The 12,676-nt window shown below is 36.5% G+C and overlaps 1 protein-coding gene and 1 long non-coding RNA gene across 5 annotated transcripts; both read left to right on the plus strand.

Annotated features, from left to right (window-relative positions):
- The first annotated feature begins 704 nt into the window (after window positions 1-704).
- On the plus strand, window positions 705-1,483 carry LOC118437582. Its single transcript, XR_004836193.1, has 3 exons — window positions 705-817; window positions 961-1,078; window positions 1,147-1,483. It is a non-coding gene; the product is annotated as an uncharacterized LOC118437582 (long non-coding RNA).
- A 1,207-nt stretch (window positions 1,484-2,690) lies between these two features.
- LOC110855944 (venom metalloproteinase antarease-like TtrivMP_A) lies at window positions 2,691-8,974 on the plus strand. Of its 4 annotated transcripts, none has more exons than XM_022104375.2 (10): window positions 2,691-2,894; window positions 3,886-4,058; window positions 4,125-4,230; window positions 4,316-4,566; window positions 6,666-6,753; window positions 7,000-7,213; window positions 7,289-7,432; window positions 7,838-8,123; window positions 8,639-8,665; window positions 8,723-8,974. In XM_022104375.2, the coding sequence occupies exons 1-10, from the start codon at window positions 2,720-2,722 to the stop codon at window positions 8,891-8,893; spliced, it is 1,635 nt and encodes a 544-aa protein (XP_021960067.1). In that variant the 5' UTR covers window positions 2,691-2,719; the 3' UTR covers window positions 8,894-8,974. The 4 variants fall into 4 exon arrangements, with proteins under 4 accessions (XP_021960067.1, XP_035712630.1, XP_035712631.1 ...); XM_035856737.1 differs by having other exon boundaries at window positions 8,639-8,659; window positions 8,717-8,974; XM_035856738.1 differs by having other exon boundaries at window positions 8,639-8,659.
- Window positions 8,975-12,676: the final 3,702 nt, after the last annotated feature.

Here is a 12,676-nt window from a genome sequence, read left to right on the forward strand (position 1 = left end):
CCTACATACAGTGTGTGGGGGGTTAAAAAATTAAAAAATTCTCAAGAATATGTACAAGGTAATTTCTGGTCCCTTCGGATGTCAACTCCCCTTTGAGAGAGCCGATTTTCCCAGAAAGTGGATAACAAAGTATTTTACGATTTACATAAATTTACCCGCCTTCAACTTTGATAAAGTAAAGTCTTCCATAGAAAAGGGTTAAAAATTATGCAAGCTTCATATCTACCTTGCCATGCACGTTGTGGCGAGACCGACAAAAGTTCCGGTTTAAGGCAAAAGTTAAAAGACAAGCCTTTAGCAATTGTCAAAGGTTATATCCGACATTTTCTGAACAAAAACCAATTCGGAACAATTTGCATAAAATTATGTTCCTGTTGCTATATAACAAATAGTTATTTTAGATCAAAGTTGTATATTAGCACATATTCTGTTAATATATGTATTCATAATGCTCGAAAATTAAAATCCTAACGACATATTTAGAACTTTAATTCCAACCTGAATATACTTACTTTCAACGTTGAAACTCCAATTTTAGACCCAACTTTGACGTATAATGTTTGCCCGTTTCGCAGTAACCTTGCACCTGCAGATTTCGTAGTCCAGTCATAATTAGGAAATGTGTCACTTTAATATATGTATCTATTCTCGTTAAAATTCCTTAATTTCACACCCATTTTGACCCAAAAATATATATTTATATACCTTTCTGTCCCCTTAAAACGCTCACCTTTACTCCCTTGTCGACCCATTCACTCGGCAAGTTCAAATCCACAAACCTGCACAAGGAAAGAAAAGCCTCCACTCATTCATTCAGGTGTGTAAAGGTTATAATGTTTATCGACACTTTACCACCAAATTAGTCATTGAATTGGTAGAAATTTCACATACATCCATCGAATTATTTCCTCTGTAATTCTGCAGGACAAAATAAAAAAATTCAATTTAAATTTTTTATAGAAAGCCTGCCCCATGATGAAAGTTTTTGCTCTTATCCTGGCTCTTACCCTGGTCACCTGGGCTGCCCCAAATGAAAAATTGGCTCCAAAATGTGGCTCTAATGGCGAAAAATGTCCTGGTAAAGTTTTGCGGGAAAATTAGTCACGTTTTTGAAATTAGATATTCACTTGTTAATATTTTAACCAGGGTACTGCGCCCATATGAATGCAGCCTGTCAACGCGGTGGAGGGAGTTTCATCTCATGTTTAGAATTCCCGATGGAATCAGCGACTTGCTCAAATCCGAAGGACGGACAATTTGACGGCGAATGTGGATTTATTGGCTGTAGCGTCGACATTATTTGGGACGTGCATCGGTGCAATTGTTTCCTTACAGTTAAGCCTTAGAGTAATTTTAATAAATATATAGAATATAAATCTGATTACTTATTATCACTTATTAAATATGTATGGATGCCTCATTGGTTCATTAAATAGATCCTATTCATCAACAAATGCTATACAATGTGTTCCCTAAGAAATTGTCCACAACGAATGAAATTGATTGAAATAAATTATCGTAACGAATTTTTCAATGCTACATTTTTATTTGCGAATCCTTACATATATTTTTCGAGTATTTAATTATATTTTGCTGTTAGTTTTTTTAAATGATTGAACGCTTTTTGTTCTCAAAACTGGTTCTACATACACAAATAAATCATATTCATAAATAAATCATTTTTCTGCCATTTTCACAAACAATTACTATCAAAATATAAGAATTTTCTTATAAAAATACATTTCTCCAGGAAATTATACCATGCCCGAGTATGGGATGACCACCAAGCTGGTTATAAATAAATAGCTTAGCATAAAATTAACATAAACATGTAAGGGAGAGGACAATTTACAAATAGAGGAGTTAATCTACTCAATAAATTGATGTAATTTGTTGGACACACACTTGCCATTTAATGGCATTTGCAGATTCATCCATAAATACTGGAGAAATGTAATACAAACTTCCTTATTAGTCATTCCAACCGTAACAGATTGATTACCCAACCATTCGTAATTATTAAGGGGTGAAACCACTTTATAACAACGTTATGTCGGTCTGTCCATCCGTCTGTGCTCTAGCTTTCGAACGGGTCAACTTTTTGGAATTCTGTGTTCAAATTTCGACATGCAATTTTTAAGTAATGGACGAGTTAGTTAACTGACCATGTAGGTCAAAAGGTCACCACGCCACAATGATTTTAGCTCAAGGGTCACACATGTCCAATTTTTAGTTTTAGACGTTATTTTAGACGGGAAATTCAGAAATGACAACCGTTTCGACATGTGGTGACCGTGTGACCTGATCAAGGGTCACACATGGCGATATAAAACTTGATTTCACCCCTTGTTTACACTCTGATAAATGGTTTATTTCGCTTAAGGCATTTATTATTTATGTACATATTTTCCCCGATCCCATAGTAACCTTGAGGAGACGGGTTGGTCAAAAAGCTTAAATAAGATAACGATTTGTATCCGCGTAATTCCAGATAATGTAATCCTTCATATCAAAAATTAAACTGCATTGATGTGCAAAATCACCCACTCTTAAAGGAATTGCAAAACATGGCATGTAGATTTGCTTGATTCATTACTGCCTTAATCAGCCGCAATTCATTGATTGTTAATTCCTGCCATAAACTTTGACATGTATAAAATCAAGCCCCGTTTACAATAATGAGCATAGTGTGTTGGAATCTGTATCCTCGCCAAGAAGGATGTCGTGCCCAACCGTGGTTGTCGTGGCGATCTGCATTTCTTTGATCCCATATGGTTCCACAATTCCTGCAAAGGTTAAACTCACGCAGACAGAGATTGTACATAATGAGGGATATAAGGCCGACATTCATGTAGAACGTAGCGATAGGATTCATCTAAACCTTATAAAATCAGGTACGTATGTACAACAGTTAAGGAAAAGGGCTATACAATTAGGTAGATTATGAGTATTTGCAAATAATTATATTTATACGAGGGCCAGTCAGTAAATACCTAACACTTAATTATTCCAGCTAAACAGAAAGTATTTACTCAAATTCATTTTAAGGTTTTTTAACAAAGTCTCCCCCTAATTGAATGCAAAACTCCATCCTGTGCCTCAGTTGCTTCGGTCCTTCACCGAAGCAAATAAAATTCTTTAAAGTTGGAGTTTAGGACCGTTTGCACAATCGAAATTAGTTTATTTTCCTCTATAAATCTCTCTGCTCTGAACATTTTTTTCAAACTTGGAAATATATAAAAATCCCATGGGGCAAGGTCAAGAGAATAAGGTGGAGTGATCGATCTCAAGCTCGCTCTTGATTTGACCAGTCAAAACGGTCCAATCAAGGCAAAAGCCAACAAGTCGGCGAGCAAGGTTTTGGGTACAATTTTCTTATGGGGTTGTGCTCGGGGATTATCTTCAAAAACGACGATGTTGAAAACCCATAAAACGAATTTAAGTAAATACTTCCGGTTTTGCTGGTATTTATAAATTCTAAGTACTTACTGACTGGCCCTCGCACTACTTTTCATTCCTTTTAAGACTGGTACCGTTAAAATATTTGTCGAATTGAGGTAGAATTCAGCAATCTCAACCTCCCTAATATACTTATTTATGTATAGCTAATTAAAATCCATGTTTGAAACAAACTGATTAATTTCCACTAAATTTTATTTATCAGCAACAAAGCTAATTCTAATTAGAATCTAATTCGAAAATCCACAAAAATTGCAAAATAGTTTATAAAAGTAATGTCCTAAATTGACACAGGTCAGTAATGATTTAATACCAGTTTTGTACAATCCTGGGGTATAAATTGTGTATTCAAGGCGTTCGTAACCCTCTAAATTTTCGTTATACCCACGCGAAGGAATTATTTACATCACATATCATTTATATAAGATTCACCCGTATTTCATCCCAACATGAGAGTTGTTATAAGTGGAGATAACGGACATGAGGACGTCACTCCAACCACCGAACGGTTGGATGACCTAATGAATTCAATTTATGAGGATTCTCAACAAAATGCCATTGTCAGCGTGGTGAACGGAAGTCAGGGATTAATAATTCAGGTACAAATATGTGAATGTTTATAAAATATGTATGGTACAAGTTATAAATACGTATGTCTTACACAGCAAGGAATAATTGACGAGAAAAAGATAAATCATATCGGCCAAGGGGATCATGACGTGTCTAACATTTTCAATGGTGTCCTCACTACTAGGGGAGTAATTGATTTCGGTAATTGAAAAACATTTATAAGATAATAAAATAATACCGAGGGATTCACCCAGGGCTTTTTTTAATTAACACAATAAATTTGTAGTAAGTCCTCCTTACGATCCGTTGGACTGGACCCCACGTAATGAAACGATTGGGGTTAGAAACTCAATTATGGCCGTGGGAACGGTTGAAGTTCTTTTGGTAATCGATTTCTCGATTCAAACCTGGTTTGGGGGGAATGTCGATAGGATAACGGAGTATTATGCACTTTTCATTAAAAGTGTGAACAATATCTATGCCCAAAGTGAAGATCCTGCAATTAATTTCCAAGTAGTCGGGATCAATGTTATCACGGTAAGCAATTGAGACATGATTATATTTAACTGTAAAATAAATATGTTGTGATTATCATATCAATAATTATATTAGGAAATAAGATAAATATTTTAAGATACTTTTTAAGATACAAGATAAATATTTTTAAAAAAATTGTTTAATTTAGGAACCTACAAATTTCAAAATTGGTGTCTTCTAGGTCGTCTAAACAATACAAATTTTGATAAATTTAAGCACACATCGGTCACAAACAACAAAACTATGTAACATAAGCGCCAACTGGTTCAGCGCATAGGTCGACGCCGCCGATCTGACGCCGCCGCCGTGCCGTACGCCGGTAGCATTTTAGGCGCCGCCGCCGCCGATAAATCCGATTTCCTATACCTTTAACATTGGGACGCCGCGCCGCGCCGCCGGCGCGGCCGAAAAATCACCAAAAATTGGTGCCGCCGCCGCCGAAAATTGGTCGGCTTCGACCTCTGGTTCAGCGTACTCAGAACTTTGAGTACTTGAAAAGTTTTTCTGTACATGTCGAAAAATTATTATTTCACAAATCTGCTAGATTTTCACCACACAAAATAGTGCAAAACTATATTTGCTCAAGGCGTTGGTGTAAGATTTTTCAAAAGTATCTTTTATCATAAAAATATGTTTTGAATATGATGAGAAGCTCGTATAAAAGATATTGATACAAGATACCCAGGTACTATCGTCTATAGCGGTATTCCTGTAAGAAAGTTGAGTCAACTCAAAAGATTCTGCAATTCGTCGTGACCAGGTTTTTACAAAAAATTGTGATCGTTTATAACGATGAAACAATTCTGCTAAAATATAATGCTGTATTTTGAACCTGAAATTTTTTGCGATTTCGAAGTTTTACACAAAAGCATTACTTTTTGAACATCGGAATATCTGCAAAGTCCCTATGTTATAAGGAATAGGGAAGTAAAGAGATTGATGCCAAGTTTTTGGTTTTGCAGATTTTTTTATATATATTTATGCGAATCATTCAGAGGTGTCTTAGACTTGTGTGGGGGTGGTTATGATGGGCGTGGTTGGGGAAAAATGCGATTATGTCTAAAAATGTCACACAAAATGTTAATTTTGCATTTATTTTTAACATTTTTGTGACATTTTTAGTCATAATCGCATTTTTCCCCAACCACGCCCATCATAACCACCCCCACACAAGTCTAAGACACCTCTGAATGATTCGCATAAATATATATAAAAAAATCTGCAAAACCAAAAACTTGGCATCAATCTCTTTACTTCCCTATTCCTTATAACATAGGGACTTTGCAGATATTCCGATGTTCAAAAAGTAATGCTTTTGTGTAAAACTTCGAAATCGCAAAAAATTTCAGGTTCAAAATACAGCATTATATTTTAGCAGAATTGTTTCATCGTTATAAACGATCACAATTTTTTGTAAAAACCTGGTCACGACGAATTGCAGAATCTTTTGAGTTGACTCAACTTTCTTACAGGAGCACCGCTATAGACAATAGTAATGACTTGAAAGATAAAAGACAAAATTTGACTAGTATCTTTTTATCTTTTTATCTTTTATCTTAATCTTAAGTAGTATTCTTCCCAACCCTGAAACCCCTTTATTTAAATCCGTCTGTCCGTTTGCACCGCGATTTCTCGATAACGGGGACGAATTTCGACGTGCGGTTTCCATCAACGTGTCCCACATTTCCGTGGACCTAACACGTTCAAATAGTAAGGTCATAAGTCACGCCATTACGCTACAAAAAGGTCATGAACGTGTGTTTTAACGTAGCGTGTACATGTGGGATGTCATTTGAAAGGTGTTGGAGAGACTTTTAAGAAAATGAATGACACTTGGGGGGTTACGACCTTTCGTGACTTAGAAAAGAAGTCAAGGGTAAAAAAATCGGATTTTGACGTGTCTACCGAAACGTGGGATCGACTGCCTTGACTTGAAATTTCGCAGGTCGCGGGGCAAAATGAGACATTTGCGGGCAGGGCGACGTGAGACAATCACAGAAAATTACAGGAATTGGGTGGGGATGTGCCAAATACGCATGCCCGTTTTGTTTCACCCCTAGTTTACACTTCGTTATAATGGTTTATTATGTTACCCACAGACTCGTGCAGCCCAGCCGTACATAGAAAATAATCCATCTCTCACTTCCCCAGAAGCTTATCTTATTGGGCCCACCCTTACTGATTTTTGTACGTGACAGACAAACGTTCTCCATAAATTTAGGAACTTTCAAATATTACGTCATCAAAAAATGCGTACTTTAGGACCAACTGTGCACATCTACATCTCCCCCAACTTGGTATTTTCATAATGTTAAGGCTAGCAAGCAAGCCTGACCCAAAGTCGCTCACCCACCTTTTTTATGACGTAATATATGGACGTGGCCTTTCAGATACATATTTTACCTCAAATATTTAATTAATGAAATTATTTAGCAACATTTATGTCAACTAATGCTGCACAATATCCTGTAAATGATGTGATTGTGTTACTAACTGGAGAAACGTTTGATTTGTCCCCCGACGGAGAAATACTTGGACGGGCATACATTTCTGGGGCGTGTAAGCCTACGGAAAAAATGGCTATTGTAACCGACCCCAGAGCCAGATTTGGAGGAGTTATGATATTTGCGCATGAAATGGGACACACGTAAGTGGTGTTATTTATTTTAAAGTTTCGTGTATCACGCTAGAATTTATTTATCATTTCTTATTATTTTGATAGCCTTGGATCTTGGCATGATGGTCAAGGGACCTCCGCCGACTGTGCGCCAGACGGTGGGTTTCTAATGCAGGCGGGAGGAGGGAATGGAGATAATCGGTTTAAACTTGGTTCATGCAGCAAACGAGCGATAAATACTTATATAAGGTTTGTTCAATTTTTATTATCTTAAGGAGATTACGAGTTTAGCGGTATTACAATAAAATTGCGACGTTAACACACCAAGGCTTTCTTGTTCCCAAATCGAGGCGCGACGGGCTTCACGTGAGCCTTAATCCGGTTAGGATTTACCTTCTGTCTGTTTACCACGGCAAGCTTGTATAATCTCGGTTCAAAGTTTTTGCGTAAACAGCAAATCTTTATGGCTAAAATTTGACGTGAGACGTACTCCAAATTCCTTGACAATTTTTACTTTAACGTATATTCACAAATACATTTAACAGGCATCATATATTAATATTCATAAGTAGCATTCCCCGTATTAATAGTTATTCTTGTATGATTATGCAAATTTACATATACATTCTGAGAACTATATTTAAATATTTACAGTTCCGTTAGTGGAACGTGTTTGTCTGTGAAAAATAATGTCGGAGTTCCATGGGAAGTTCCATCCAATCTCCCGGGTGATTTGGTCGACCTGAATGCTTTCTGTAGAAACTCGGTACGAAATCCGAACGCTCGAGTGGATACGGATCCAAGTATAAGACCAGATGATATGTGCTATGCTGTAAGATGCCAGTATCCTCCACCATGCGATCCACCCAGCCAAGATGCAGTTTGTAGGGGAACTTCAAGATACCCGGCACCAGATGGAGCAGCATGCAGTTCGGATGGGGTAAGACGAGATAGATAAAACATTTTAGTTATAAATAATGCATAATATTTACAATGCAAAGGCAAAAAATGTTCCAGTTCGATTTTTTTATGACCAGCATAGTTTGATAGATCAACTCGTCAGAAAGAACGTTTCGGCACTTGGGCGGGCATGCAAAATTCGACGACTTATGCGCCCTGCAAGTTTGGAGATTTCCAGCCAAAAAACCAGTTTTACAGGTTTTGGTGGTAAAATCGCTCGTTATCCCCAACTTTCAACGCCCAAAAAGTCGCCGCATTTTGGATATCCGCCCATGTGCCGAACCAAACGTTGTTCCTGACGAGTTGATCTATCAAACTATGGTTGTCATACTTGGTTTGCCTTTGCATTGTTAACAAGCGATGGACAAGTGTGACTATGTTCTTAAAAATAGTGTTACATTTTAGAAAATTAAAACTTGTTTATATTTTGAATTTTATTTCATGAGTGCAAATTACAAAATCCAGATTAAACGTTGGCTTTTTTTGACCTTTCAGAAATGCCAATTAGGAAGATGTGTAAAGGTTATTTAAAAAATACACAAAATAAAATGCAGGGAATTTATTTGATTTTAGTCGCAGACTGCCCCATTCAGTTGCACGGGGGAAGGAACTTTCGTTAACAATACGGATTGTCGCAAGTATTTCAGATGTATAAGGATTTCAGGAACCTTGTACACATACAGTATGACCTGCCCGGCAGGATCTTATTTTAATGCGGCACGAAAAATGTGTCTTGCTGGGGCGTGTTAAAGAATTATGGGGTTGACTGTAACATAAATTTTATTTTCTGTTTCAATAAAGTTAACTAAATCATACATGTTCAATATAAAATTATTCATTCAAATTTCACTCATTCAGATTTACCCTAGCCACCTTTCATTCATTTGCATTCATTTTCAACCTCACTCATCCACTTTCATTCACACTTATTCAGGTTCCTCAGTCACTCACCTTCATTCACACTCATAAACAGTCGTTCGCTTCCAAACACTACTCATTCTGTGATTAACATTTGCATTTGTCATGAGTCATAAATTAAAGATTTATGAACGTTATAGGATGGCAAAAACTTACCATCTAATTGGAATAAGGAGGCTGACATTTGTTTTCAACTTGAATGCAAATTGCGAAAATGTGAAATAATTTGTGAAATAATAAAACTTCTTTGCAGTTTAGTACAAGATTCGTAGTACTGCAAGGGCAGTATATAGTGTCCATTTTGTTTGAGTGAAATGAGTGAGCATGAGAAGTTAATGAAATGAGATTTCTAGTGCACTAAACGGTACGGTATCCGTACCGTACCGTACCGTTCACTCCCGATACCGAAACCACATTTCGGTACCGTCCCAATTCCGTACCGGTGCAAGCAGTACCGGTTCCATAGAGTTTAGACCACTCCAGTACCGGTACCGGTACCGTACCGAAAACCGTCGGAACGGGACGGTATTTCCTGAAAGTTTGAATTAGTAAAATTCGGTATTTAATTTCGTGCAGAGCATGGATTACTAATGTTAAAAAATCGGTTGTATAGAATAATACAATTTCCTTGAACCCTTGTTAAGGTATTTTTGTGAAATACTATGTTATCTGAATGTAATTTGAAATGTCCGAAAGGCTTTATCATGAGCATCTACATATATATAGGCACAATTTAACGAAAAGGTTTACATTAGTGTTAATTCCTTCTAAAGCGAAATTAATGGAAATGATTTTAATTTTTTTCCATGTCTACGAGATTCGATCAATTAATATACCATGTAATTTAATTTAGTGCAAACGAAAATTAAACAAATCACCCTCTACCTATAAATGACTCATATAGGTACGGATACAGCATAAATATTTACATATGTAAAGAACTACCGAGTGGGACCGAATCACATGTTCTCTTTGCGCCAACCTTTTTCGTCGCCCTTTATTATGCTACTGTTACTTTGGATACCGATTTCTCTCAAGCTCACATTGGCAAGCTCCCAACATTTGTTCACATCCCTGCAAAAATGTGTTTTATTTGAATGCAAATTCTTTCGTTTTTTATAACATTAAATATTCAAAAAGAAATTATTACAGAGTATCAAGCTTATTTAAGCAATAGGCCGCAAATTCACTTCATCTTAACTAAACCCTATACATCTACTACATACTTGCTACCACCATGGCCCTGAGACTGTATTTCATTTTCTTGGGTCCTGCGACAAGTACTGTGCCCTAAGGTCAGAACTCTTTGGGAGGCATGAGTTGCCACCAGAGCAAATAGTGACTATGTCTCTGCCCGATCTAATTCAATTCATAATCAGATCAGGGCGGTTTGTAGGTCAAGTTAGATCTGTAAATCGTGAGAGTCATGATTTAGCACATTAAAGCGGTGTATACGGGGAGACTGCAATAAGCCTTTGGTGCTTGCGCAGCTGACGGTCCTGTCTAACAATGGCAGGATCGTCACCCCACCAATACATACATACATACATGCTACCACCGATCAAAACGAAAATTTCCCTCTGCTATCAGTTTTATCAAGGCGTAACCATGCAGTCCCAGTTCATTCATCTCTGTTTATTTGCAAAAATGGTATTATCCGGTGACATAATAATTAACAAGAAGTAACCACGCTACTGATTTGTATTGGGTAGGAAATAGTTATCGTGAAAGTACTTATGTATGTATCAGCAATCGCACTTTAGCATATATGGAATAATTCAGACTAATAAAGTAATACTTTTGTTTCCTAAAACTTTCTAAGAATTTCCACAACGAGAAAGAACATTTCAACGTTACAACGATATTGCTTTCTCCAATGGTTTTCATTTAATGGATCGCTTTCTGTGCTCAAAAAGTGTACGAAATTTCAAATAATCATAAATAAAAAAAGTTCTGAACCCTGATTTATTTTTTTATGAATAGTAACTGACACTTGGCCGACCCCCTTAGATAAAGACCTGTCCCGTTGCCTACAGGACAGGTCTTGGTTTGGTTAAGCGACGCAATGGGCTACGCAAGGTTCGAACTGGATGTTTTAAAGCCGTTTTCCCCCAACTATGACTTTTAGTGGGACGTTGAGCCGTTGTTGTTCGGCTCACACTTTTTCCTTTCCTCGGTTCCGTTTTGACTCGTTCAGCTTCTTCGCCACTTTTCTAACAAAACTGTAAATTTTTTCCTACAAATTTATTTTAATTTGTGCTTTGGATGTTGAAGAGAGTAGTCTGTGTTCGAATTTTCGGAACAATACTAGTATAGAGCCCCCTCTCCGGTTTTGTTGTGTCATATATCAAATTTTTCAGTTTCTTATGCTGATCAAGAATATACTAATTATTTGAATGGCAAATGAAAATTGACCCGGCAATTAATTGTCAAAGTTTTTTTCTAACCCCCATTTTTTATTGAATTTTTGGACGTTACAGATAATTCTAAGATTTTGTCTCATTTTACCCCATGGCGGGAATCTTTGGGGGCTCTTTGAGATTTTTGGGGTAAGATAAGATTGTGCAGTTTTATTGCAGAATCTGAAATTTCGATCACCCTGGGATGTTATTTGGGGATAGTGAGATTTTTGTAGCAACCAAGTTTCTGCAATTGTACCTACCTATTCTTTCCTACCTATTTTTCCTAGCTATATTTCCTAGCTATTTTCCCTACCAATTTTATCCTAAAAAACCTAACCTAACCCAACAGAACGGTACCCCGTCTACCAAATAATCTCACAATCCCCCAAAAAACATCCCAGGCTGATCGAAATTTTAGATTCTGCAACAAAATTGCACAATCTTATCTCACCCCAAAAATCTCATAGAGCCCCAAAAGATTCCCGCCATGGGGTAAAATGAGACAAAGTCATAGAATTCCCTGAAACGTCCAAAAATGCAATAAAAAATGGGGGTTAGAGAAAAACATTAACAATTAATTGCGGGGTCAATTTTCATTTGCCATTCAAATAATTAGTATATTCTTGATCAGCATAAAAAACTGAAAAATTTGATATATCACACAACAAAATCGGAGAGGGGGCGCTATACTAGTATTATACCGAATTTTCTTGGTTTGTATACCAATGTTGCCGACACGACCCATTTTGAAACGGCTCTTGTAGACACTTTTAATTTTTATGCTATTACGCTAATTGAGTGTTTCGCTATGCTCTCTTTTATCCTTCTAAATAAATACTAATATGTCCTCCATGTTTAAGAAATAACAAATTGTGAAAATCTGATGACTAATTTGATGGCGAAATTTTTAAACAAACTCAGATGAGCGAGAGGTGTAGTACTTTGCAATGCGCCACTGCTTACAATAACTTAGAACAATGCACAACTATTATTCAAAGTTGAGCGAGGCTTCTGGTTCAATGCTGTTAAACACGGACACAAATTTATATTTTTGATAAAATCTTTGAGGAGATACATGTATATATTTGTTAAAAAGCCCGAGTTGAGTTAGAATAAAAAAATACGCATTAAATTTTTTTAAGAGTTTTATCAAATGTTAAATTACCTCATTAAAACAATTACAAATAATATAACATGAGGTTATCATCTTTAT

Source organism: Folsomia candida, unplaced genomic scaffold (genome assembly GCF_002217175.1).
Source record: "Folsomia candida strain VU population unplaced genomic scaffold, ASM221717v1 Fcan01_Sc014, whole genome shotgun sequence".
NCBI classification, from domain to species: domain Eukaryota; kingdom Metazoa; phylum Arthropoda; class Collembola; order Entomobryomorpha; family Isotomidae; genus Folsomia; species Folsomia candida.